General features: G+C 39.8%; 1 protein-coding gene across 1 annotated transcript in view; it reads right to left on the bottom strand.

Annotated features, from left to right (window-relative positions):
* nfasca (neurofascin homolog (chicken) a) overlaps positions 1-16,142 on the bottom strand; it is a 63,124-nt gene extending 46,982 nt beyond the window's left edge. The window contains exons 1-7 of the mRNA XM_046075716.1: positions 16,037-16,142; positions 9,694-9,711; positions 7,753-7,858; positions 4,054-4,250; positions 3,576-3,698; positions 1,336-1,506; positions 919-966 (exon numbers count right to left, since the gene is read on the bottom strand). Coding sequence (XP_045931672.1) covers positions 919-966; positions 1,336-1,506; positions 3,576-3,698; positions 4,054-4,250; positions 7,753-7,858; positions 9,694-9,711; positions 16,037-16,127 — 754 coding nt within the window. The 5' untranslated portion in view covers positions 16,128-16,142. The remainder of the gene's footprint in view (positions 1-918; positions 967-1,335; positions 1,507-3,575; positions 3,699-4,053; positions 4,251-7,752; positions 7,859-9,693; positions 9,712-16,036) is intronic.
* Between the last annotated feature and the right edge of the window lie 8,332 nt (positions 16,143-24,474).

The raw sequence follows: 24,474 nt of genomic DNA, 5'->3' as shown, positions 1-24,474 counted from the left end.
AACAGAAATCGAGACTCATCAGACCAGGCAACATTTTTCCAGTCTTCAACTGTCCAATTTTGGTGAGCTCTTGCAAATTGTAGCCTCTTTTTCCTATTTGTAGTGGAGATGAGTGGTACCCGGTGGGGTCTTCTGCTGTTGTAGCCCATCCGCCTCAAGGTTGTGCGTGTTGTGGCTTCACAAATGCTTTGCTGCATACCTCGGTTGTAACGAGCGGTTATTTCAGTCAAAGTTGCTCTTCTATCAGCTTGAATCAGTCGGCCCATTCTCCTCTGACCTCTAGCATCAACGAGGCATTTTCGCCCACAGGACTGCCGCATACTGGATGTTTTTCCCTTTTCACACCATTCTTTGTAAACCCTAGAAATGGTTGTGCGTGAAAATCCCAGTAACTGAGCAGATTGTGAAATACTCAGACCGGCCCGTCTGGCACCAACAACCATGCCTCGCTCAAAATTGCTTAAATCACCTTTCTTTCCCATTCTGACATTAAGTATGAGTTCAGGAGTTGATTAGATAATTGCATTAATGAGAAACTGAACAGGTGTTCCTAATAATCCTTTAGGTGAGTGTATGTCGTTTTTTGAATGGTGGAATATGGTTTCTGCCCAGACAACAGCTCCTATACTGAATAAATGTAGAATTTGGGATTTTTCTCTCTTAAAAAGGGTCCAATTTAACAATATTTAATATTGACAGCAAAGGTATTCTTTAAAGGAAACACAACACCCCATACTCACCTTCCCACATGAAACACAGTGAATTCTACACCTGTAAAGAGCAGTTAGGAGGTTCAGTTTGACTCTAAGGTCAGTCTGAGGTCAGTGGATTACTTGAGCTTCACTGAGCTAGCAGGTTAGTGTGCAAAGTCATGTCACTGTAGGACATGACTAAGGAGGCGGACAGGAAGACACTCACCACCATAGGGGTCAGTGGCATTGTAAGATGTGTCATTATACGGCTCCGCTGAAAACACAGGCAGACACAGTGGCTCATCAGTCCACACACAAACACACTCACAGAAACCTGTCAGCACACAGTTGTGTTGAACAATAAACAAAGCTGAAAGAGAAACATTCAGGTTATAAAATAATCCAGCATGTCAATGTCTTCTTTATTTTGCAGCAACCTGAGGAAACATCAATAAAGGTTATGATTTCATGCTTCTCATGTCATGTCATGATATCACCTGTAGATGGGGATATGTCATGGTGTGTGATCGAAACCCACGCAGCAGACATGGAGAGAGAACAAGACTACAGAGTTCATACACAGTTAGCGCAGTGACTCCTGTTGAATAAATGACGGGTATCCGCAAGTGTGTGTGTCACTCACTGGTCAGAACTTTGAGGGTGAAGGGGTTCTTCTGCTGGATGGTGTGTGTGAAGAGGAAGCGAGCGTTGCAGCTGTAGTCAGTGTGAGCGTCTTTGGCCAAAACGTTGGAGAAGTACAGGTCCCCGTTCAGACCCATGGACACTCTCTTATCCTGAGGGATCGGATTCATCGCTGGAAGACAGAAGACAGAAGGAACAAATATTATTATTGTTGGACAAATAATAATTATGAGTTTGAAGTCACGTTAACATTTTATTTCAGGGGTTTGTGATTCCCTAATTGCTTCCTTGGAATTTTCCTGGAGAGAACTGTGTATTAGCTGATGCCAATTAATGTAACAACTGAATGGTGTTAGTTGTATTCAGGTCCACGTTCTGAAGGACAGATTTACTCAGGGGTGGGTCTTTAACAGGCAAGCAGGGTCTAATGACAACATCGGTTGCAAATGTAGCACCCATTCTTTCTGGAGACTGAGCCATACTAGAGACTTAAAGACTGAATATCTTGGCCTCTACTGCTTTGATAGTCTATTGCAAGTCTCTCTCTCTATATATAGTTCAATACCAAATTGAGGATCCCTTAAGGGTAACCCTTAAGTAGGCTAATATCAACTAAGTCTTGTATTTAAGATATAGATATCTATGAAAGGGATAGTGTATCTTGATTTTAGCTGGCTGCCCTGCTTTGTCTGAAACAAACACATTTTTTTGTCAAGAAATCACCAACTGATCTCTGACATCTTGTATCAAAAAATAGATTGATTGTGGATTGTTTGATGCGTATATTTTTACGAATAACTCAGTTCAGCATCTGTTCAAGTTAGCTCTGATAACCATTCTGATGTGTTGCTACAAGCAAACATTAACTCGCATGACACCCACACAGACGTCAAGACAGACTGCCCTCCACCCTCTGTAACTGCGCCAACTGATGTGAGCCGTATGGTAAGACAGTGCCCCAGGATCAATCGACAGCCAGGCCAGCAGTCCTAATCATGTTATGGTGAGTTACAGTGCTGGGCTACATGACACGCTGATATGATGCACAACGGTCGATCCGAGTGTGTGTTTAGTGTGTGTGCCATTTAGACTTTTCACTGAGTGGGTAGAGTTCACAAAAGGTCACGGGGCGGCTGTGGCTCAGGAGGTAGAGCGGGTTGGAGCGGGTTGGATGTTAATCGGAAGGTTGGCGGTTCAATCCCTGGCTCCCCCTAGTTGCGTGTCGAAGTGTCCTTGGGCAAGATACCGAACGGCTATTCCGCCAGTGTATGAATGAGTGTGAATGTTAGTTTCTGTTTGAGCACTTAGGCTCAGTGTATGAATGTGTGTGACTGGTGAATGCAGATGTAGTGTAAAAGTGCTTTGAGTGGTCGAAAAGACTAGAAAGGCGCTATACAAGTACGGAGCATTTACATTTACAAAGGACCTCTATGTTTTTAACTGGTAAAGATATTTTCTGTAACGGAAATAGTTGAAATGTTCTTTACGAAGAGGTCCTTAATCCAGAATATTCAAATAAATGACTTGTTTTAATCAATGGTATGGTTGTTTAACAAAGATGTAAATTGGCTTCTAGCTGGACAAGATCTCTACATACGCGCAATGCAAAGGGTGCCAGAGTGGTTTGAGACCAAAAATTCTCACAGCTGAGAGAGAAACTGAAAGAGAAAAGAGCATGCGGGATAAAATACTAAATTAAAGCATTACACTCAGAGGTCACTGGAGACAAACTGCTATGAAAAGAGGGACATAGCCTGTCTCTAGCTAGCCTATCACAATGTAAAAGGACTAAAAATAAATAAAATGCATATCTCAGCACCTAGATTCTTTGGGCATGCTGATTGACATGACTTGAGGTGGTTGTATTCAAAACACAGCAACAGTGACAATGTCATCCCCGAGGATGATGCAGTCAGCCTCCGTGCTAATCAGGTGCTCAGGTTTAAGAGGACAATTGTAAAATTGAGGAATGTGAAAGCCAAACCGGTCATTATTCACCTCTATCCCCACCCTTCCTGTGAAAGCCATTAAACGTGTAGCTGCAGCCCACTGCTGCACCATCATAAAAATATTACTTATATGTCTCAGTCCACCTTAAGATGGTAAAACTGCACCTGATAATGGGTGAGAGTGTCACTTTTACTGGCTAATGCATTGACATCAGTGGGACATAGATAAAACACACTAGAGAAAGAGAAATAAAGTGTACTGTGTGTATATTTGTGTGTAATTGCTGCTCACCGCTGTTCATCCAGAAGGTGAACGGAGGAGGCAGGCCTGGTGGGGGGTTGCAGGGTAGAATCAGCGGGGAGCCTTCAGTCACCACCACTGGCTCCAGCACCTCTTTAGGCCACAAAGGAGCCTCTGAAAGATGGGGGAGGGGAAGAAAAGATAAGGAGAAGAAGGAAAGGGATATATGACAAGAATTTCAGTCAGACGAGGGTGAGGGGACTGTTACTGCAATTTATAGATGACTGATTTTATTCGCAACATGTGAAAAAATGTGGGGCATTTATTGGTGGTTACGATTGCGGTTTGCAACAAGCACACAAGAAAACTTACAATATAATAATCATATATTGCTGCGTTTTTTTCATCTTTTCTAATATAAGACGTGATGCTTCAGTTGAAATTACTTTGTAGACATATGATGATATTTCAATGTGTGCATTATGTCCGAAGTTTGCGTAATAACGTGTGCTCTCATGTGTTTTCTTACTGGAGACCCGGAGCAGGATTTTGTTGGACAGAGCCACTCCAAAGTCATTGCTGGCAAAACACTGGTACTCTCCTTCATAGTCCTCTGGTCGTCCTCCACTACGGAAACCAATCTCCAGAGTTCCTGAGCGTTTTCGCATCGTCACCCTGGGATCTTTGGCGATGTTGAAAAACTTCCCGTTCCTTCGCCATGAGAACCTGAGCCAGAAGACAACAAATCAAAGATTTAGCATTTTAACATTGTTGATCATTGGAATAGAAAAGTTGCTCTACTATTGTCAGGGTTTGGTCTGTGTCTCTTTCCGTTTCCTGTTTTATTTTGAAGTTGTGGGTGTCGGGTGTTTGTGTCTGGCTTTGTCTCCTAGTTTAGTTCTGATTTTCCCTAATGCGTTGCACCTGTTTGTCCTCCCTGCCTGCTCGTGTGTATCTGTTACTAGTTACTTATTACTCCTTAAAAAAGTAATAATATTACTTTACTTAACGAGTTACGTTACACGTTACATTACTTGTTACGTTACTATATTACTTTCACAACTGCCGCTGACCTGCAACACAGCTGGCCATTCACATCGAATACAAAAAAACGGCGTTCCAGTAACACAATAACCAGTAATGGATTAGTAACTATAATAATATTACTGTTTTGGAAATAGTAAGCCGTTAAACTACTAGTTGCTAAAAGTAATAATATTACAGTAATGTGTTACTGCCCAACCCAACACTGGTTTGGACTGCCTCATGTTGAGTGCCTGGATTTACATTCTGTAAGTGACTCTTTATGTCTTTAAATGTTGTTGACTGTTGACTTACTAATGTAATTAAGCAGTAATACAACATGTATGTAGTTTTATGTGTATGGGCTTATATGTAAAGTAAACACTAGCACGTTCGTTAAAGAGGAGACAATTAAGGCAGGGGAAGCTTTGCAAAACTTATCTTGGCAGGAGCTATGCCCTCTGGGCTATCACCTTGTCAACATGGACTGTTAATTGTTTCAACATCTGGAAAATTTGAAAGTCCTTTGCTTGTCATGTGGTTGCCGTTTTACATTACTGACCTGGTACATGACAGTAGCATGAAAATCTACCACACCACACGCTCTCTGTGTGCATGTATCAGCACTGTAGCTTAATCCTGTTGCATGTGGTGTTTCCACAGTGCACCCTGATTAGTGAGGAACTCTGAATATGCTTACATAACCCGCCTCTATTTTTAGATGTGATGAGCGGATTTCTACAAGATGCTTCCTGTCATTTTTACAGCGTTTACAGCAAGTTACAGTTTAGATGCGCCTGTCTGAGGTGCAGCATAGCGCTGAGCCTGAACAATGGACCACTGTTGAAGCACTGGAGACCAGAGCTGTGTGTGCTGTGGTGTGTGTTGCGTAGTGAGAGACTGATGAGTGAATAAGTGAACGATCCCTTTCGCTGAATGTTTCATGAGCATGAATAGTCAACTGAGTGCATTATTGGAGCACAATGCCTGTCCTGGGAAGGGGAGAGCCAGTATGTGTGCATGGGAGAGTGGCCGTGAGTGCCTTATTGTGAGGTTGTGTAAGGATGTGTGTACACAAGAATCTGGGTGAATGTGCACGCGTTTGTGTGTGTGGGTCTTACGTAAAGCCAATCTGTCTCCAAATAAACAATGCACCACTGTCATGAGCTGGTCATACCCCCAGTGATGTAACCACTGGAGACCCAGTGTGTGATTGTGCTGTCAACCTGACTTGTGTGTGAATAGATTTTTGTGTGAGTGTAGAAGAAGAAAAAAGGAGGAAATCTGGGGGGAAAAAATCTGTGAATGAGAACGACGAGAGCAAGAGAGGGAGAGAGATGAATCCAAAAGAAGACTATTGACTAATCCACCATCTGATGTATGCTCTAGCAATGAAGTCATTACTGCTGTGGCAATAAAAGCGAAAACAGTTTTACTGACTGTGAAAATATAGAGGGATTGATCAAAGTTTTCAATCACCCTTTCCTTCAATTGGCTTTGCGAGAAAAGAAGAAGAAGAAAAAAAAACATACAACGTTGGCCTGACCTCTAATTGATAGACTCATAATTCAGAATTAGCTAGTTTGATTATAAAGTAATGCATGATATCATGCTTGTAATCAGATGACAAACGCCATTTAATAACACAACTATGAATTAACTACAGTTTTGGATGGATCATTTCACAGTGATACACTTGTCAAAATCTGAGCAGTTCTGACATCAAGTCGAAGATCAGCCCCAAGGAATACAGCTGTGCTGTGAAGCAATTGTGGCGTAGCGGCCGCATAGGGTATTGCAACTTCTATGTTCATCATGTGACACACACTGGCCCAAAAAGAATTTTTACCCACACACAATCATTGGAAAAGCAGTGGAGTAAATGGATTATTCTGTGTTTTGGGGGAGTGTCACAACCCCCCCAAAATCTCCTTTCTTAGCAAAAGCTTTACAAAAGACAGCTTTTGCTAAGAAAGGAGATATATGTACAGGAAAAAGTCGAATCCTTTCCACATGCTTTACTATAGTTTTCTTGTTTTGGTCTATAGCAGTACCAGTAGTGTACTGCTGATTAGTCTATAGCAAAGGGGGCAGGGAGTTTATGGGCACATTGTTTTTCTAGAAAACAACCACAAATAAATAGAACACATCCCAAAACGAAATTATGGGAAGTCAGGGAGAGTTGAATGGGTTTATGTCAGCTGGAGCAGACAGCCAGACAGAGTGATGGAGGAAATGGAAGGTGATGTGGGTAGCAGAGAGAGAGAGAGAGAGCGAGAGAGCAGCAAAAAGCACAGCAGACTACTTGTCAGGTTAAGGCTGTGGGTGGCAGGCAGACAGGCGTCACACTGAGTTTACGGGGTTGTTAGAGGACAGGAAACAAGCTTTAGGGCAAATCACCATTCATTTGAAGGGGAAGGGGGTCACTGAAAAAGGAGGGGCCAGCAAAGGTGAAAGTGTGTTATTGTGTATGTGAGATAGAGAGAGACAGACAGATGGGGGGGGGCATCGGAGTGACATTGTCACTACTCATAACTTTCACTGCCAAAGAGAGACAGGGGCGAATGGAGAGAGGACATGGACATGGAGACATCAAGGACAGACAGATTAGGGGGACAAAATGAACGACAGGCAGTAAAGGAAAAGAGGAGGGAAAAAATTTTTAAGGGTTGATTAAAGGATTAAAGGGTTGATTTCCCCAAATTAAACAACAATAATAATTTCTTATCTTTTCTTAATGACCCCTGGTGGTACCCAGTCATGCAGAAAGATTTGGTTTTAATTACGGAGGTCCCCTTTACTCTGCATAATCCAGCACACACCCTGTCAACAGTTTATGTGGAAATTGAATGAAAACTGTCCGCCGTGATGTCTGTTTATTAACTGGGAACTGTTTTGGGATTTAATTCTACAAATTATTCTTCATTCACCACAAATGTTTTTGGGTGAGGGTGAGAAAAACCCTTCATGTTAAATATGAAATAAAAAGGCAGCTTTTCTGCTCAGATTTTGCAGCCTTGCTAGAAAGAGAAAAAAAACTATTGTGGGCTGAACATTTGCTGGCTGGAGCTTTATTGTATAGCCCGTTAAACATATCATCTGTTTGTGTCTCTGCAATGGGATCCATTCCTTTAAACAGAGAGCAATGAGCAGAGGGCAGATCCGTGAGTGTGTTGTGAGGTGTGTTGTGTTCTGTTCCGCTTACGTTGGCCCTGGGTTGCCCTTGGCCTCACACTCGATGATGATGTTATCTCTAGGGTCCACAATGTAGTCCTTCACTGACTGTACGACTATAGTGGGGGGTTGCTTCACTGTGAGAAGAGGGGAGAGACAAAGACAAAGTTACACGAAGACGGTTGTGTACATTTAATGCATACACGCATTCACACGCATACGAGTCCTGCATTGCATTCAAGATCAGTGCACTCTAGACAAGGTTTTCAATAGCTCAACATACTGATTTATTGTGTTACAATAATAAATCTCAATGGAGAGACAGTAGAAGGGAGGAAAAGAGGAAGGTGGTCCTCACATTAAGTGTTGAAGTGGATGTTTCCTAGGTTTAACTGGTTGTCAACAATTAGAATACATTTGGTCACCAATGCATTTGCTAAATTTAGTTTGTTGTTATAAAGACCATCGTCAAACTCACAGATTACATCATTTTGAGCTGCCAAGCTGTGTTCAAAGAGTGAAAGAGTTTCTAGTTTCCAATTCTACCAAATATGTAGGAGCCATAAAAACAGTTTGCGCTCAAATACATCTGACTGCTGAACTTGTCAACATTACAATTTTACCTAAAAAGCTACCTAATAGTCCCCCAGAATTCCTTACAAGGATGGAAAAGGTTCTGAAACTTTAAAGGATGAAGCTGGAGTTATTCTAGATTCTCACGGTCAATAAATCATATAAAAATTTTAAAAAACGCTTCATGTGGTCCTCTAGTAAGTATTTGGGACAGCAGGACAGTGGATGTGGGATTGAGTCAAAATAAACTACAGTGTGTGTGTTCACCATGTCACCCTATGTTAGAGTGTGGATCATTAAAGTGTTCTTAATGGACAGCAAAGGAGGGGCACAGAGGAAGAACATACCGTATATCAGGCTTTGGATACATAAACAATGCTCTTTCTTTTCATGTGATTTGTTGATTATAGTACAATATAGAATATTGATTTACCTTTAAACCATTTCCAATGATTTATCCTATTTTGGTCATTTTTGTTTTTTATTTTACCATAAGGCCATTATCAGCATCATTCATGAGTCAAAACCTGCTTTACATTCTAATAAAATGATTAAAATGATCATAGTTTCCACCTCCCCAGCTGTGGTGCGTCTCCTATACATATTTAATGACTCGCTTAAGCCAAACCCTTCAACAGTACAGACAAGCCACACAGCCAGCATCTTACTGCCCTTTTGCATTTCTAGCTCACTGAGCCCTGCAGGGCTTTGAATTTAACACTGTACACAAGTACACACACACACACACACACACACACACACACACACACACACACATACTGTACACACAACACAAGATAACAAGCACTTCAGAGGGCCAGCCGCCTGCTAGATTAAAGGAGAAGCTTGACGCTCTAAAAGAGAGCTCTGTGATTGGACAATATGAATTAATTCCTGTCTAACAGTTTCCGTGTTGAAGCTATACCAGCTAATCTCCTCCACAACTGTAAAAGGACGGTATTATGCATATCCCTCAAGTTGCTATGGCAACCGTAAAAGTATTTTTATAGTATCCTTGGTTGTGATAAAAGCCAGGCTATATGAGATCATTGGTATGGAAATGACTCATCAACTTATCACATTATGTTAACAGGCTCTGAGTTATGAATGCTATATTGTTGGGATATTACTGTATTTCACATGCACATTAATTAGTTTCTTACAACCAATTATATGTTGGAATATACCAATCTATCATTCACTGTTGTTCGTTAAAGTGTGTGTCCCCTAAATCAGAAGGGGTTCTCCATAGCACATAAATACCAGTGTGTAATGTCCTCTCTTTTTCACAGTCATATTAGTAAATGCTACTGCAACATTTCAAGCTCTGACCTATTAAGATACAAAATCAGTTGGGAAAGAAACATTAGCAGTGACATGTTAAAAAAGAAGCACTTACAGTCTTGTTGGATCTTTGCTGTTAGTCCAGTATAATGCCAAAGAGAGACAGAGAAAAGGACAAACAAGTTGCAATGGGACTGTTTTTAATATTAGGGATGCGTTACGTTATAGTGGTTCCCAACTGGTGAGGTACATTTTCAGTGGATGTCGCAAATAGGACAGAATACAGAATATATAAATGTTTTGGTTTTGTATTCTTTGTTTTACTACACACAAACACAAAAAGAATGCAGTGAAGTACTGGTCTGGGTTGAAATTTATCATTCTTACCACTGTGGTTGTATTGCCCTGTTTCTTTTCTCTGACCTATTCAATTTATACTGCAAAAATAGTTTCAGTAGTCTGAACAAGCCTGAATTAGTTGTAACTGCTATGTTCCTCTAAATGTTGTTTTAAGCCTTGATTTTACTCTCTTGCCGTAGTCCTTCCCATATCATTGTGGTTTAAGCTCCAGTTGTAGTTGTTATTTTAGTTTTCATTTTGTGAAATCCAATTAAATAAGCAGCACAATGGTTAGCATTTTATCCTCACAGAAACAAGGTTTGTATCCAATGACAAGCGGAATGGATCAATGTTAGGTTGGTCTACAGTATGTGTAGACTGTGACCTGATGTTTGAAGGAAAATTTGAACCCTGAGGCTGGACCAGTTGAGAACCACTGTTATATCTTACGGTTATGTTGTATGGTGTTTAAGCAATATAAATACTGAATTAGTTGTTTGAGTGAACTGTGATCTAGAAAGTGAAACAGAAAAAGATGATTGAGGACTCACCTGTAAGGAGTTCCCGTATCAGGAAAAGATGAGCAGTAAGTGAGAGAAAGACAAGACAAGTTATGCTTCAGATTGTACATCAAAGACTGTAACACAGTGTCATACTGTTTATTCCAATTGCAGAAAAATTATTAGTAATAGAAGGGCAGCCCGATCACATGCTTCACTGCATTTGGGAGGCCACCACATGAAGCTTTAAAAGGCCTGCATACTGTGCGTAGCTTTTAACCGCTGTTTTTTTTATTGTTGTGAAAGGATTGGCTGGCATATTGGGAACTACAATAAAACAAAAGAATTATACCCTGAACTTAAGGCAGCACACTCATGTTCTCTAGTATGGTCAATCCATGAAATCCCTCACAAAATAAAATCTAGTGTGCGGGACTTTTATATGAATCAACATCTATTATATTAAGATTGTAGCGGAATTAAGTGAGAAGTATGCACTGAGGTGATATCTGTGGTGTCATTTTGTCCCATTTGGTATATAGGGCCTACAGGTGTGTTTTACCTGCATGTATTGTATATTTGATCCAGTTAATAATGATGACTCTGTTCTGTCAGCTACAGAAAAACTCCACCGACCGCTCTTTAGATATTATTATGTAGAGTGTTGAGTGTGTGTGTGTATGTGTGTGTGTGTGTGTGTGTGTGTGTGTGTCCTGTAGGGATGTGTGGAAGGCACTCATCAATAAAGGTCAAGAGGGCAGTATGCTGTGAAGCTGATGAGCAGACATAAGGAAAAGAGGGGGATGGGGCTTCTCATTGCATCTACTGAATTAAATCATCAAAATATTGAAGAGCATGTGGTGCCTTAGTTGGTTCTGACCAAAAGCTACAAGGGAAGAGTTATTTAGCATAATTGTACAATACAAAAACATCAGGACAGAACTAAATTTGATCAGAACACCTACCAAAAGGGCAATGGTGGTATTATTAATATAAATATCTAATGGTGCAAATGAAATAAACCTATTAAAAGTGTTCTTGCAAGTACCATGGAGAGCTACTGGAATGCCTTGTACACGTAAACTTGGCCTATTTCAGATTCTGCTGCTTGTAAATGTTGACCAGAAATTTTAAATTAATCTCTGAAGTATTTTGTTTTGGAAAATGTTAGTAAAACCAACTAAAGCCTTGTGTATAGGGGTTCTTAGCACATCAGCTGTTGGAACTTAAGACAGGACAAAGAGATGACATCTGGAGCACAAGGTTGGAAATATAGCTTGTTATAAGGTACAATAGTTAACACTTGTAAAAACAACACATTAGTTAGCATAGAAGGACCCTTGTAGATTTTTAGGGGGTATTATTCTTCTTAAATAACTCAACTTATGAGAAAAAAACTCTCACAGATGCTGGGCTCAAGCAAACGTTTTGGGTTCAATCCAAAGCCCTCTGGGTCAAACTAGCCATTATAATTTGTAGGCTATCCCCATTGGCCATATGGTGATTTCACCTTCCCCCAGGGCTTTTGCTGTGGCACTGTGGATTTTTGATGCCCTCTTTGACTTTTTCTCTCCCACTGACCTGCCGGAACATCAGCCTCTGTGTGTTCCAGAGTCTCCTGATTTACAAATTAAGCACTACCCTAATGTTGAACATGAGCTCCCCTTTCCTTTTTATAATCTAACCACAACAATTTACCCTCTGACCTAGCTTGTTAAATGGCTGGGCGTAATGTCAGAAAGAGGTTTTTTTTTTGGGAAATTTAAACTTTAATCTCAGAAATTAAAAATGTCTTCTATAGTAACCCCGTACCCCAGCTCTGTATAAAATAATGTTTTACTTAGAATGGCCCTAATATGTCGTCGTGTGTTTTGCTTGGTGTCTGTCTCTCTGTGTTCTGCTCTCTTCCTCATGCTCTGGATGGCGCTGGTGGGCATGGTTCCCAGTACTACTACTCAGCACACCTGTTCAGCATCCTGCCATCACCACTCTCCATTTAAACCAGATCAAACTTCTGGTCCTCGCAGGATCATTGCACCATTCTGTATAATTACACGCCAGCCAGTGAGTATTTGCCTGCTTGTTGATTGCTAACTTATACCATCTCTCCGTCTACCCCAGACCCCCTGCTCAAAGCCCTGGACTCTCTGTTCTACCTGCCAGCCCCGGAGATTACCCGGAACCCAGAACCCACTTGCCTGCAAATCAGAACCATTCGCTGCCCCTGGACAACAGATCACTGCCCCACTCGCCTGTCATCCCTTTGCCTATGTCTTGTGCTGTGTGTCTGAATTCTGGTCACCAGCCCTGACCGTTGCTATGTAAACATACCTCAAAGCTCATTGCGCACCGTTGTAAACCATTTTGAGGAAACCTTTCCTCCAACCTGGTTTATTAAAAAATATATACTGACAAATTTTATGATGCTGTTTTGATGATACTCATAGTCATAAAAAGTACATTATCTGTACAGGATAACCGTTTCAACCAAGAAATCGTTCAACCCTTAAATATTAAATTTCTGTGGTTTGTATTTATTTAGATTATTGCATGCAATCTCACACATCAAATCATGCAGCAAACATGAACCCTTTGCCGTGTATCATACTCAACCATGAGCTGAATCTATCTAGAAATGACCAATTGATAATATTTTTTCCAGAAATACATAAAGTCACTGCCTTTCAGTTCATTACATGTGGCAAATACATTAAGGTGAGGTCACTGGGTTATATGTGTATATTCAAATGGTCTCTGTTTAGCAGGGTGTGTGTGTGTGTGTGTGTGTGTGTGTGTGTGTGTGTGTGTGTGCTTCAGATCAATAGAGCATCATAAGCCCAGGGTTGAAAGGTCAGGCTTATAAAAAAAAGGGAGAGAGATGGCTCTAGGGGAACAAAGAAATAGAAGACAGAGCAGCTGACAGCTGACGGCTGCGTGTCTGTGTGAGTGTGTATGGAACATATAGGCCAGGTGTCCTTGGGGCTATCTCTGTATCAACTCATTTGTCATTGTACAATTGTGAAACATTCATCTTTTGCGTGAAAAAGGATTTTAACAGCAGGATCCAGTCACGCATTTATACTGGACAGAAATGAGAATAAGTGTGACTGTATCTGTATAATATATTAATACGTGCATGTTGGAGTCAATGAAGACCTATTATCTTGAATTTGCAGTGAGGGATTCACTATTACCCAGGGACAGGAAGCAGTCTGTTCTCATGATAATCAAATGTTAATGTCATCACTGCAACAGCTCCAGCAACCTACGTACGGTTTCATATTTGAAAAATGAATTCTGCAATGCTTTGGAACCTGCATTAACGTCACTGTTGAATTTCATCTTTTTTTCCCCTCCGAACTCATGTCAATTAATTTTGTCTTTACTTTAAATTGAAAGGAAAAAATATTACTCTTTGAAAGAGGCCTTGCTTAGAGCAAATAGTTAATGCTATTTTAAAAAAAAATAAAAAGAATCGTCAAAATAAATGCAGCTGAGAGCTAGATATTTTAACTTTAATCCCTAGTCTCAAGCTCCAAAAACACTGGATCCTTTGATTCCCTAATGCAACTTGACAATATCTTATCTCCATGCCTGTAAAATGCACATGTCTTTGAAACTCAACAACCCCCAGTTTTGTAATCCAGGTTTTATGTTGTAAATGTGAAGTTACCAATGGCAAGCTCAGATGTTGATGAATGATGATGACGAGTTAGCTAACCTTCATGTGTAAAATCAGTGCCCCCTTTAAAGGCTTAAAGCGTCAGTGGAAAAAAGCCCTTAAAGGGACAGTAAAAAATATTTAAGTCTATACACTTTTTGTTAAATTCAACAAATATTTCCTCATTTTCCTACACAGCCCTGGCTCTGTAAATGGAAAACAAAGAAACTGGTGTGGATGTTCCCCACAATTTTGCTCCAGTCAATCAGCAGAGGGAGCACTGAAGAAAGGGTTGTCTTTGTTTGGCAGTTCAAATCTCAACAATCTTTCTGCAGAATCGCTTACTATCCCTTTAACTGAAATTCGTCACCTCCTCCACTCCCACAAATCACAGCCAGAACCTGTGGTTTTTATGCTCACACTGTACAGATCAACTGAGTGACCACGACATGAAGCTCACACTGAACGTAAACAGAGAAATCCCGGCCGATTATAAGGCAATCATGTCCTCAACAAAAGACAGAAAGGCAGCATTATTTTGTGCAATTCTACTATGAATAAAAAGTTAGAGGAAATGCCGTATGGAGCTACAGATGTCTGGAAGATGCAGACAATATGATGTCTGTTCCGCAGTGATGTTCAGTTTCATATCACAGCACGCACAAGACTAGACTGAAATCAAAACCGATCATCCAAGAGACAGATTGTTGATCTTTCAGGTGATTAATCAGGCATCTTGATCCCCTTTAAACTGCATGTCAAATGACAACCAATATGGCAGAAATTTGTCCTGATCCTAAAATGGTGTTGGATTCATCAAACCACTTTTAGCTCACATTTTAAAGAGCTAAAAGTGGTTGTACACTGACAAGAAAAGCTACTGGAGAATGAGGATGCATTCACCACTTGGCCTTGTCAGAATAAAGGTCAGAAAAAGTATTTGCAGGAATTTTCAAAAGTAGTGTCTGGGCATTCTAGCAGTCTAGTAGTCGCATACCTTACACCCACATTGTCCCCTGTTCAGGTCTGGCCTGTACCTTCACTGTAAGCTCACAATTCCAACACAAATTTTGTCTAATGGACTTGAAAAACACATCTCATGTAAGGCGTTCTAAAATTATCTGCCCTTTACTAAAAGGCTAGAAGCAACGGCTTTTAATTTGACGAGGCAAAGTGGAACAGTTTCCTTGTTCTCTATCAACTTGTGTCAGCAGTTTACAGTTTAAAGAATTTGTATAAAAAAAATATGAGCTAAAAACAGTTGGCAGAACCTGACATCAAATATACTGTATCTAATAACTACCCAAGTACTACCATTGTTGAAGGAAACTGGATTATTTGAATAACTAATGCATAACCTACACGTGTTTATCTTAACTTAAGAAAACATTTTACTTGCGGAACCTATGTGAAAAATATGGGTAGTTATAATCAGAAAGTCAGTACAGTCGAGCACACACATTGAAAAGAAAGGTCATTCTGCCCTGAAAATGCCAGATGACTTACATAGCCAGAGTTGTTTTTGTAAAACATCCCATAAGGAGGAGCTTCATATGAATTGATGTCAGAAGAAGTTTTAGATATTCTGCATTCTGAATCCAGACCCTTCCTATTCCAGATTTGTATTGTACTTTCCATAGAATAAATTACTTTGTACTGAAGAAGTTTCATTCTTCTGTATCTTGGTGATTGGTCCTACGAACCTGAAAGTGTTTATTTATTTAAAGTTATCAAAAACTGACCAAGAAGAAGAAAATCATCCGTAAACCCATCTTTGTTTGTCTAAAGTGTTGTTTTCCAGACAGTAAGTCAATGTGCCCTTGTGGAACACCAATTACAAACCTATCTGAGCCATCTATAACCAAATTAATTGTCATAGTTTTTGGTATGGCATGTCAATCACTATTTTCTGTAACATATTGTATTAAAGTGGATCTGATGAGTGCAGAGTGACTTACGGTCTTGTGGGACTTCAATGGGTGCTGCTTTGTGCCACAGCAGTAGCAATGACACGAGAGCCAGGGCCACATGCCCGCCCTGCCCCAACATTTCTTCCCCACCAATTGGACGACGTCGCCCCTCACCTCTCCTGATTGGTTGGATAGTTCTCCTGAGCCAAGGACCTGTGAATACAGACAAGAGACAGAGATAGAAGATTAGGATGAAGACAGCATAGTATGCCATACAGTATATCTACAGTATAAACTGTTTGTGAGTGTGGGTGAGTGTGTAGCTGTGTATGTATTCTGAGTGTGTGTGTCGACTCTGGCCTACATTTACAGCTGAGTCCCTGTGTGGCTCCCCAGAGAGAGCAGCCTAGAAACAAAGCCAAGGAGAAACTCTATGGCACTGATTCATAAATCTCCAATCACAAGCTGCTTCCCAGAAAATTTTGTAATGCATTAAATCATCTGCCCTGAAATTATGATGGAGAATTATTAGGAACACTTATTTCAGCATTCCATTATCTTTGCTACAATGTAGTGTATATTTTAATAATCTTTCAACTTGGGAGGTTTGCAGGCATTTATAGACTTTAGTGGATACTTCTATTATTACCACTTCTCATCTCACAATAGTGAAAAAATTATTTGTCACATCTCTACAAAAATTAACACATTTAATTTACTTATCTTACAATTTTATTTTATTTTATTGAAAAATACAAAAGGCAAATCTATTTCTACAAAAACAAATATAACCATTTGTGAAAATATAATAAACATGAATGTGTTTCCATCATTTGATGTTAAATATAGTCACCTGCATAAACAAGCTGTGTCACCCACTCTACTTGGTCATTGAACCTTACCAAAAAGTCACCTCTCCTGCTTGTGTTTTTAAAGGTTTTTAAGGGTGTGCAAATTATTAAACTTTTGAGAAGCCCTGATATCTGTTTTCCAAGCATTGTCCCACCACAAGACAGTCCATATGAATCCAGGTCAGATTATAAAGTCAATTTCTCCGAATAAAGAAGAGGAGATATGTTTGTCAGTTGGCTGCTTAATGGACTAGTCACATTTAAATGGTGTCAGTGGTACATTCATATCCAGAAAGTCATTGTGGCTTGCAGCTGTACTATTAACTTATTGACTGAGCTTGTCAAATGACTATTATTATGTCAAACTAGAGGCCAAAGATTGTATCTAAAAAATAAGGGGAAACGTTGTACCTGTAAACATTTTTTCCGAGGTCTCAAATGCTACGTTGACTTCTTGCCGTTTGCGTCCTTATTTCAACCTCAAAAATGCTCAGTTAATGGTCATGGTAGCTTCTTGTTTGTGTTACCTCAACTCCACCCATACCAAGCTGCCTTTCCTTTTGTCCAAATTAGGACTTTCAGGTCTCAGAAACTGGCAAAGTGAGTGATAAACCTACACAAAATCTTTAGATTGACCCTGCAGGAACGTGTAGTCTGGTGACAACACTACAGCACTACTGTACATCAATGTTTTTCTATACTCATTGGTCTAAATTCTTCTTGCCACACTGTTCCATTATTCATCAGCCAGTCCACAAGCCAAAGATTTCTAATTTACTCCCCACCACCTCCACATGACAGCCAGGTCTGTGTACTGGCAACCATGCCAGGACCACCTGCCCACTGTTAATCCCTGTCCCCCATGCTGCTATCCCCCACCAGGATCAATCCTTCACTCTGCTTCAAATCACACTAGAGCTCAAAGCTATGACAACAGGATGATATTGTAAAAAACTATCAGGTGGGAGTGATTGCCATTTCAAATCCCAAGGAAAATGTAAAAAAGTGTAAAAGGTGCTGACAAAGACTTTGAATGCACTGGGCTCACTCAGTCAACTGTTATTGAGTCAACTGTATGTATACATTTAAAGGGGCTATATGTAGTTTTTTTTTTTTATGAAATTAATTAATTTTATTGCTTGTGTGTGAGGAGGTTGTAACCTCACATAAAAATGATCCACTTGCCGGGTTTTTCTGTTACCTCTGACAGCCAGTATGCCTAACCCTTTGTAAAGGTCGGATTTTCCCAGGAAATCCATTGGATGTGACAGTATGCGCACTCCAAAGCCTCTTGCCTATTGATTCTGTACTGTACATGCAGCAACTACACTGTAGCCAGCAACTAGCTACTTAAGCACTGTGCCGCAGTTTGCTTTGTTACATTAACTTTAGATTGATTGTCGTTTTAAGATACTCAGGTACAGAGCTTCTTCACTTCATTGCTGTAACTTACATGATCCACATAATATAGAATAATGCAACATAATGGTGCAGAACAACACCACAGCGGAAGACGCATTCACTACAGTATTTATTTAATTTTTTATTTTGCCTTTGTTTTACAGGGTAAGCAGATTGAAAACAGATTCTCATTTACAATGGCAACCTTGTCAGGATGAAGCAAAGTCATGCAGTACAATATGTAATTTAACATAAAATACAAAAATTACAATTACGGTATACGGCTCCTGTAACAAAGTGGATTGCACTATGATATGCCACATCTAATTTCTTCAATAGAGAGTTAGAGGCATTTCTATATACCACATCACTGAAATTGAGAATCGTAAAATGGTCATTTTCCCTACAGCATGTTTAGCAGTGCGGATAAAGGAAGCCCTGTGACAGAATAGGAAGCCTATCCTGGATTTGATCTTAGACTGTAGATGTTTTTTGTGAGACTGGAAGGAAAGTGAGCTATCTATCCAGGCAACTAAATATTTGTAGGTGTCCACATTTTCCAGTTCAAATCCTTCCAGAGTGATAATGTTAGATAAATGTACAGGTGTCGGCAGCAATTGGTTTAGTTTTATCAGAGTTTAGTAATAATTTTATGTCATGGAAGGAGCGCTGTATGGTGTTAAAGCTTTTCTGCAGGTTGGTTAATACAGTTACTAACGAGGGGCTAGATGTATAAATAATGGTGTCGTCTGCGTAAAGGTGAATAAAAGAGTTACGAGCAGCTAGAGCAGAATCATGTTATAAAGTGTAGCAACAATCTCATTTGTAATATTCAGTCTTTCATTATCCAATACATTTAGCTGTGCTGACATTACTAAACCTCCGGTGAGAGATAAACAAACAGTTATTGAAAAGGGGCAGGGGAGCTAATACAGATGTATCACGTCAGCTAAATGCAGTCAGTGTAACATTATCATCATTATCAACTGCACCGGTAGTGGCCGCTGAAAAGTACATGTAGCCCCTTTAAAGAAATGTATAATTTAATTACAATTAAATAAATAAAGTAATATTCTTTGTTGTGAGAACTGGACTCTGATTCCTAATTTAAAATGTTAAATATAGTTACCACAGCTGTTATGATTCCATTAAGTACAATTCCAAAAATAATACATACATATTAGAAACTTTTGAAAGAAGAAACAATACATTATTTCTTTTACAAATAAAAAGTTTCATTCATAAGCAATAAAACATACCTTTTCTCAATTCAATACATTCAGGACGTTGTGCTGCTAGAGCCTTACTTGGTCCGGTATGACCAGTAGCTTATGGTGGCTAATGTTAGCTAATGTTAGCAAAAATCATCAGATTTTTCTATACTTGTGCCACTATTTTAGGGCCGTCTTTCTAACATCTGGCCAGCAGGTTGAAAATTTGCTTTCTAAGCTAACTCATTACTTAGTTTCTGTTTTCTGTTGATTAAGTTGTTCAGCAAAGGTTACAAAGGCTCCCTTAAAAAAACAAGGATGACAGCACTGTTGATTTCCATTAGGATAAGTCTTATAATACTGTTTCCTATTAATTGTACAAACTGTTTTGGTTAAACGTGTATCCAAATGGTCAAAAAATTCTGCATCAACCTTTATCTCTATGAAAACTATGAGCTGTAAAATAACACACAGATTTCACAACAGAGGGGACACAACAGCTTTTTGGCCTGAGGGCAGTAATCAGATTTCACCCAAAACATGCAAACACCTACATACACACACACACACACACATTCATAAACCATCTGGTGGTATGTCAATCCAACACTATTCAACTAAATAGCTAATCTGCCCCTGGGGAGCTAATACCCCAGCATTGGCTGGCATAACGTACCAATCACACACACATGAACAGGCAACATGCATGGATACAGACACATAGGGAGGTACACACCCAGACACACCCTCATTCCTCATATACATGCACAAACACACACATACATACATAAGTGCACATATATCTCTGCAGCCCAGCTGTTGTGAAACTTGACCCATCTCTGTTAATTACTGAACTCTTTTCAGCACACACAGGCACTTACACAGACACCAGAGAGGAAGAATGGTAGAGGGAAAGGATTAGGAAAAGACCAAGCCACACAGTCTAATATGATCTGCTTTGAATTGCAGATCTGTTCCCAGCAGAGAAGCCATGGAGAGAGAGAAATCAAGATAAAAAGGAAAGAAAAGGAGAGTGACATCATGGACAGAGAAAGGAGACACTGGCAGTGAAAGCACTGAAATAGGTCAGTGTTTCTCTTCATGTGTGGAACCCTCTAAACACACGGCAGTGCATTATAAATGATAGCACACAGTGATACACTGAAACACGAGAAAAAGGGTCAGTGAACATCACATACTACAAACTCCACATTACCACACATGGCAGTGGAAAATAGCAGGTATACTGCAAGCTGCAGAAAGCTGGGGTCCATTTTTACAAAAAAAATCAACTATGCAACTATGTTTACAGTCTGATCACAAATATTGGCAGACGGCAAATGTTTATCACATGAAACTGCAAATACATTTTCAAGCCCTTGAGTTGTCCCTTGAGAATGTAAACCAAAGCATCCCAGAGCATTTTATAAATGTTGTCAAACTAGGTGATAAAAGCCAAATTCTTGCATCCTAGCCTTTCCACTGGGGTCTCAAAAGGCGTCCTAGACTCAAAATCAGTTGTCTTCTACCATGCATATTTTCATTTCATATTAGCCATGTTTGACAAATCAGGCAATTATTGGGTTGATATCTTCCAGGTGTTAGACCTCCCAGCAGGTGCATGGTGAAAGTGGTTGATGGCTCTAAGTGTATTGGAGGAGACACATGGTTGTCTACACTCTGTTCAGGCCAAGAGCCATACACCACAGTGCCAAATCAGGGAGAATTTAGGTTAACTTGTTTGAAATCTAGCACTAGCTGCCATTGTTTCAAGGGCCCAGTCATAGGGCAGCAACAGAAGAACATAATTTTCCCTTGCTTGATGTCAGTCCAGAGGAGCTGGTGCACACCCGGTCATAGCAGTGGTTTTGAGAGTCTGTGGCTGGGTTTTACGGTTTTACAGGGTAGTCTGGGGGTCATGCACATGTCCTGCACCATGCTGGCAGGTTTGGTTGGGCAACACTGCTCTGACAGTGTGATAGTGTGCTCGACTCTAACTTGTTTCACATTTTGACCTAAGAGACTAACCAAAACACAACCAGGTCACAATTACCTTCGTTTAGCCCGAGGTCCACGACCTCAAGCATACATTATCATTGCACACACACAAATCTGAGCACTTCTCCCAACATTACATTAACAGGTACATCGTAGAAGCCATTAGGCAAATGGATGTGAGTTTTTCTGGCCCCCTCCCTTTTGCATCTCGTGCTACAGGCTCTAACACAAACAGACTGGACTGTTGCAGGCTATTTCTAAAATGAACATGTTAATTTGCATTATGTACATACTGTGTATTGTGTATTGTGAAACTACTTAGTGACCTTCCATTAGTTTTGCCAGAAGCGTGCTCAGAGTGGAAAGATAAAAGAAACGAGGAAATTAGGATACATTTGCTAAATGAGAAGAAAATATATCGTTAAATATTATATGATTTCTTCCATTATTTAAGATGAGAGTGATTCCTATAAGTCATTAATATACACTTAGATTATAGATATTTTTATCATAAATGCTTTGGTACCATAAAGTCTATTGCATGTCCCAGTGTTGTCAGTCCAAATGTAGAATGAATCAATTCCTCTTAAAACTTAATTTCTTATCGTAGCCCTCACAGGTTTTAGATTTCTTAATAGAGGCCACTTAAAATGCAAGAGCTAACCATCAAATGAACTGTGAAGGCAAGCACGATTAGCATAATTGAGGTTTGATTATTGAAGCTGCAAACACATGGCTGAATCAGGTCTTGAAGGTTTTAGAGATTTTTCCGGGAATTATCCAGTTATAACAACTGGTTTTACAATTAGATTTGGCCAAAAAGGATCTGCTCTTTAAAAGAGGATATAGTGCAGACACTACAGTACGTAATAAAATGTAGAATTTCTTCAAACATAGATAGCTGTATATTCAGTTAGTCCCATCCCCAACCCAGTACCCACAAACACTCACACCTGCCACTATTCCTTTGTTTCCAGCACTGGGAGATTTTAAAAGAGTCATTTTGGATGATGATGAGTGCTAATGGTGCTCTTCAGGGACAAATACAATGGAGGCAGGGCTAAGGAGATGAAATGACCATGAGTTTGTCATGTAGATTTTGTGAGTAGTATTTTGTGTGGTTATGTGTGTGTGTGTGTGTAAACATGTCCCAAAACTGGAAAATCCCTCATTTCACACTTGAATGCCATTTAATGATTGTGTGCGTAATTATACATGTGGGGTGCATATGACAAACAAAGCAGGTCTGTATCTGTGTGTGTGCTTGTTGTATGAAATAAATACAAAGCAGAACAAGCACGCAACTAAATGCAGCTTTCTACTTTCCCCAAATTAAACACCTTGATTAAGTCACTTATTACAGTAAAAGCATTGCACGGAGTCAATTTCAAATTCCCATTTGTAACCTTCCTAACTCAATGTGGGTAATTTAGTTATTGCATAAGGGCAGTATAAATCAACTATGGTCACTATTATCACCAATGGGCGGATTTCAGTCTGTGAAAAATCTAATTCTTACTGTCTTGCTGAAAAAGATCATTCTAAATACAAACCCGTATTTCGCTAGACAAATAATTTCTTTTTTTATCTATCTGGGACAGTGGCTAAGCTGGAAGCATTAACACATTAACTGCCCCCTCAATCATTTCTCTGACCTCCATACATACCCCGAACACAGCATAACCAATTGTGTTCTACAAACACCCCAAAAATAGCCCTCCATCCATCACACACAATTATCCTCAGCACCACAGTGCTCTCATGGCTACTGAGAGTACTGCGCACACACACACATAAATAAATAAATACTGTAGCTACAGTAGTAGTAAGGTACAAGCAAGCAAGGAGTCAAAGTAAATTGCAAACTGGTAAGCAACAGCAGGAATGGAATACACACCCACAATGACACCAGTGTTGATGTTTCCTGTTAGTTGGTAGCCATTCCCTGCTGAAATTACAAGCACTTACACTAAAAATATGGATAGAGAAATGTGATTGGTCAGACTTCCACACTTCCACACTTTACAGTAATCGATCAAAGCAGCATGTTCAACAGTCAGAGGAAAACAACAGAAAACCAGGTTTCTCCTGTCAGGAAGTGTTGAAGGCAAAAGGCAGTCATCAACTAGACATGTCAACAACTTGTGAGGTTACTTTTAAGTTTAATATTCACCAGCTGGATGTTTTTAACCTGCAATTTTCGGGAAACAGGTGACTGATATTTTTGACTCCTATTATTTATTAGTCAAACTAATTATACTGATAAAGACTGATTTAAATACACAAAACCCTTCCTAAATGAAACATTGGGCTACTTTTCTGGGGCATGTTCTTAAAGGAGACCTATTATGCCATATTTTATGACTTATCTATAATATTAAACTGTTGGATGGTCATGTTAAACATGGCGAAAAAGAGACCGGGGCATCTACAGCTTGTTTCAGACAGAGGCTGAAATGAAGGCCTACATGAAGGGCCAGTTTAATGCCGCATTCAGACCAACTGCGAAATTTCGCCTCGCAACGCTTTCCTCGCGTGAGTACATTTGCTGCAAGTGTTCACACACAACGTGAGAAGGCGATTTTAACGCAATAACGTGAATAAACACAACTCGCCTTTACTACAACTGTATGAACCCAAAGTAAACATTTTGCTGTGATTAAATAGCAATAAACAGATTAAACTGATGCTGAAATAACTACAATATGATGCAGATTTGTTAAACATATGAATTCATACTTTGTCAGGTCTGTCAGCAAGACAGCAGGACAACAACTTCTAAAATGTTTGTTTTCTGAATGGAGTTTGGATCGATCAGGGCTATGCTACTGCTATACTTGGTCACAGTAAAGTACAACAATAGCTGGAATAAAGTTACAGACACGTGTTTTCTGAACTCACCAGGTAGTTCACCCTCCTCGCTTTCTTTTCTCCCATCAATGTCCTGTTTTGTCCATTTTTTATATAAATATGAAGTCACAGTCCGACAAAGCTAACAACGCTAACAACAACACTGGAACCGGAT

Source organism: Micropterus dolomieu, linkage group LG18 (assembly GCF_021292245.1).
Source record: "Micropterus dolomieu isolate WLL.071019.BEF.003 ecotype Adirondacks linkage group LG18, ASM2129224v1, whole genome shotgun sequence".
In the NCBI taxonomy this organism is placed as follows: domain Eukaryota; kingdom Metazoa; phylum Chordata; class Actinopteri; order Centrarchiformes; family Centrarchidae; genus Micropterus; species Micropterus dolomieu.
Note: the sequence above shows the minus strand (reverse complement) of the source record. Positions and strands in the feature narration are given on the sequence as shown.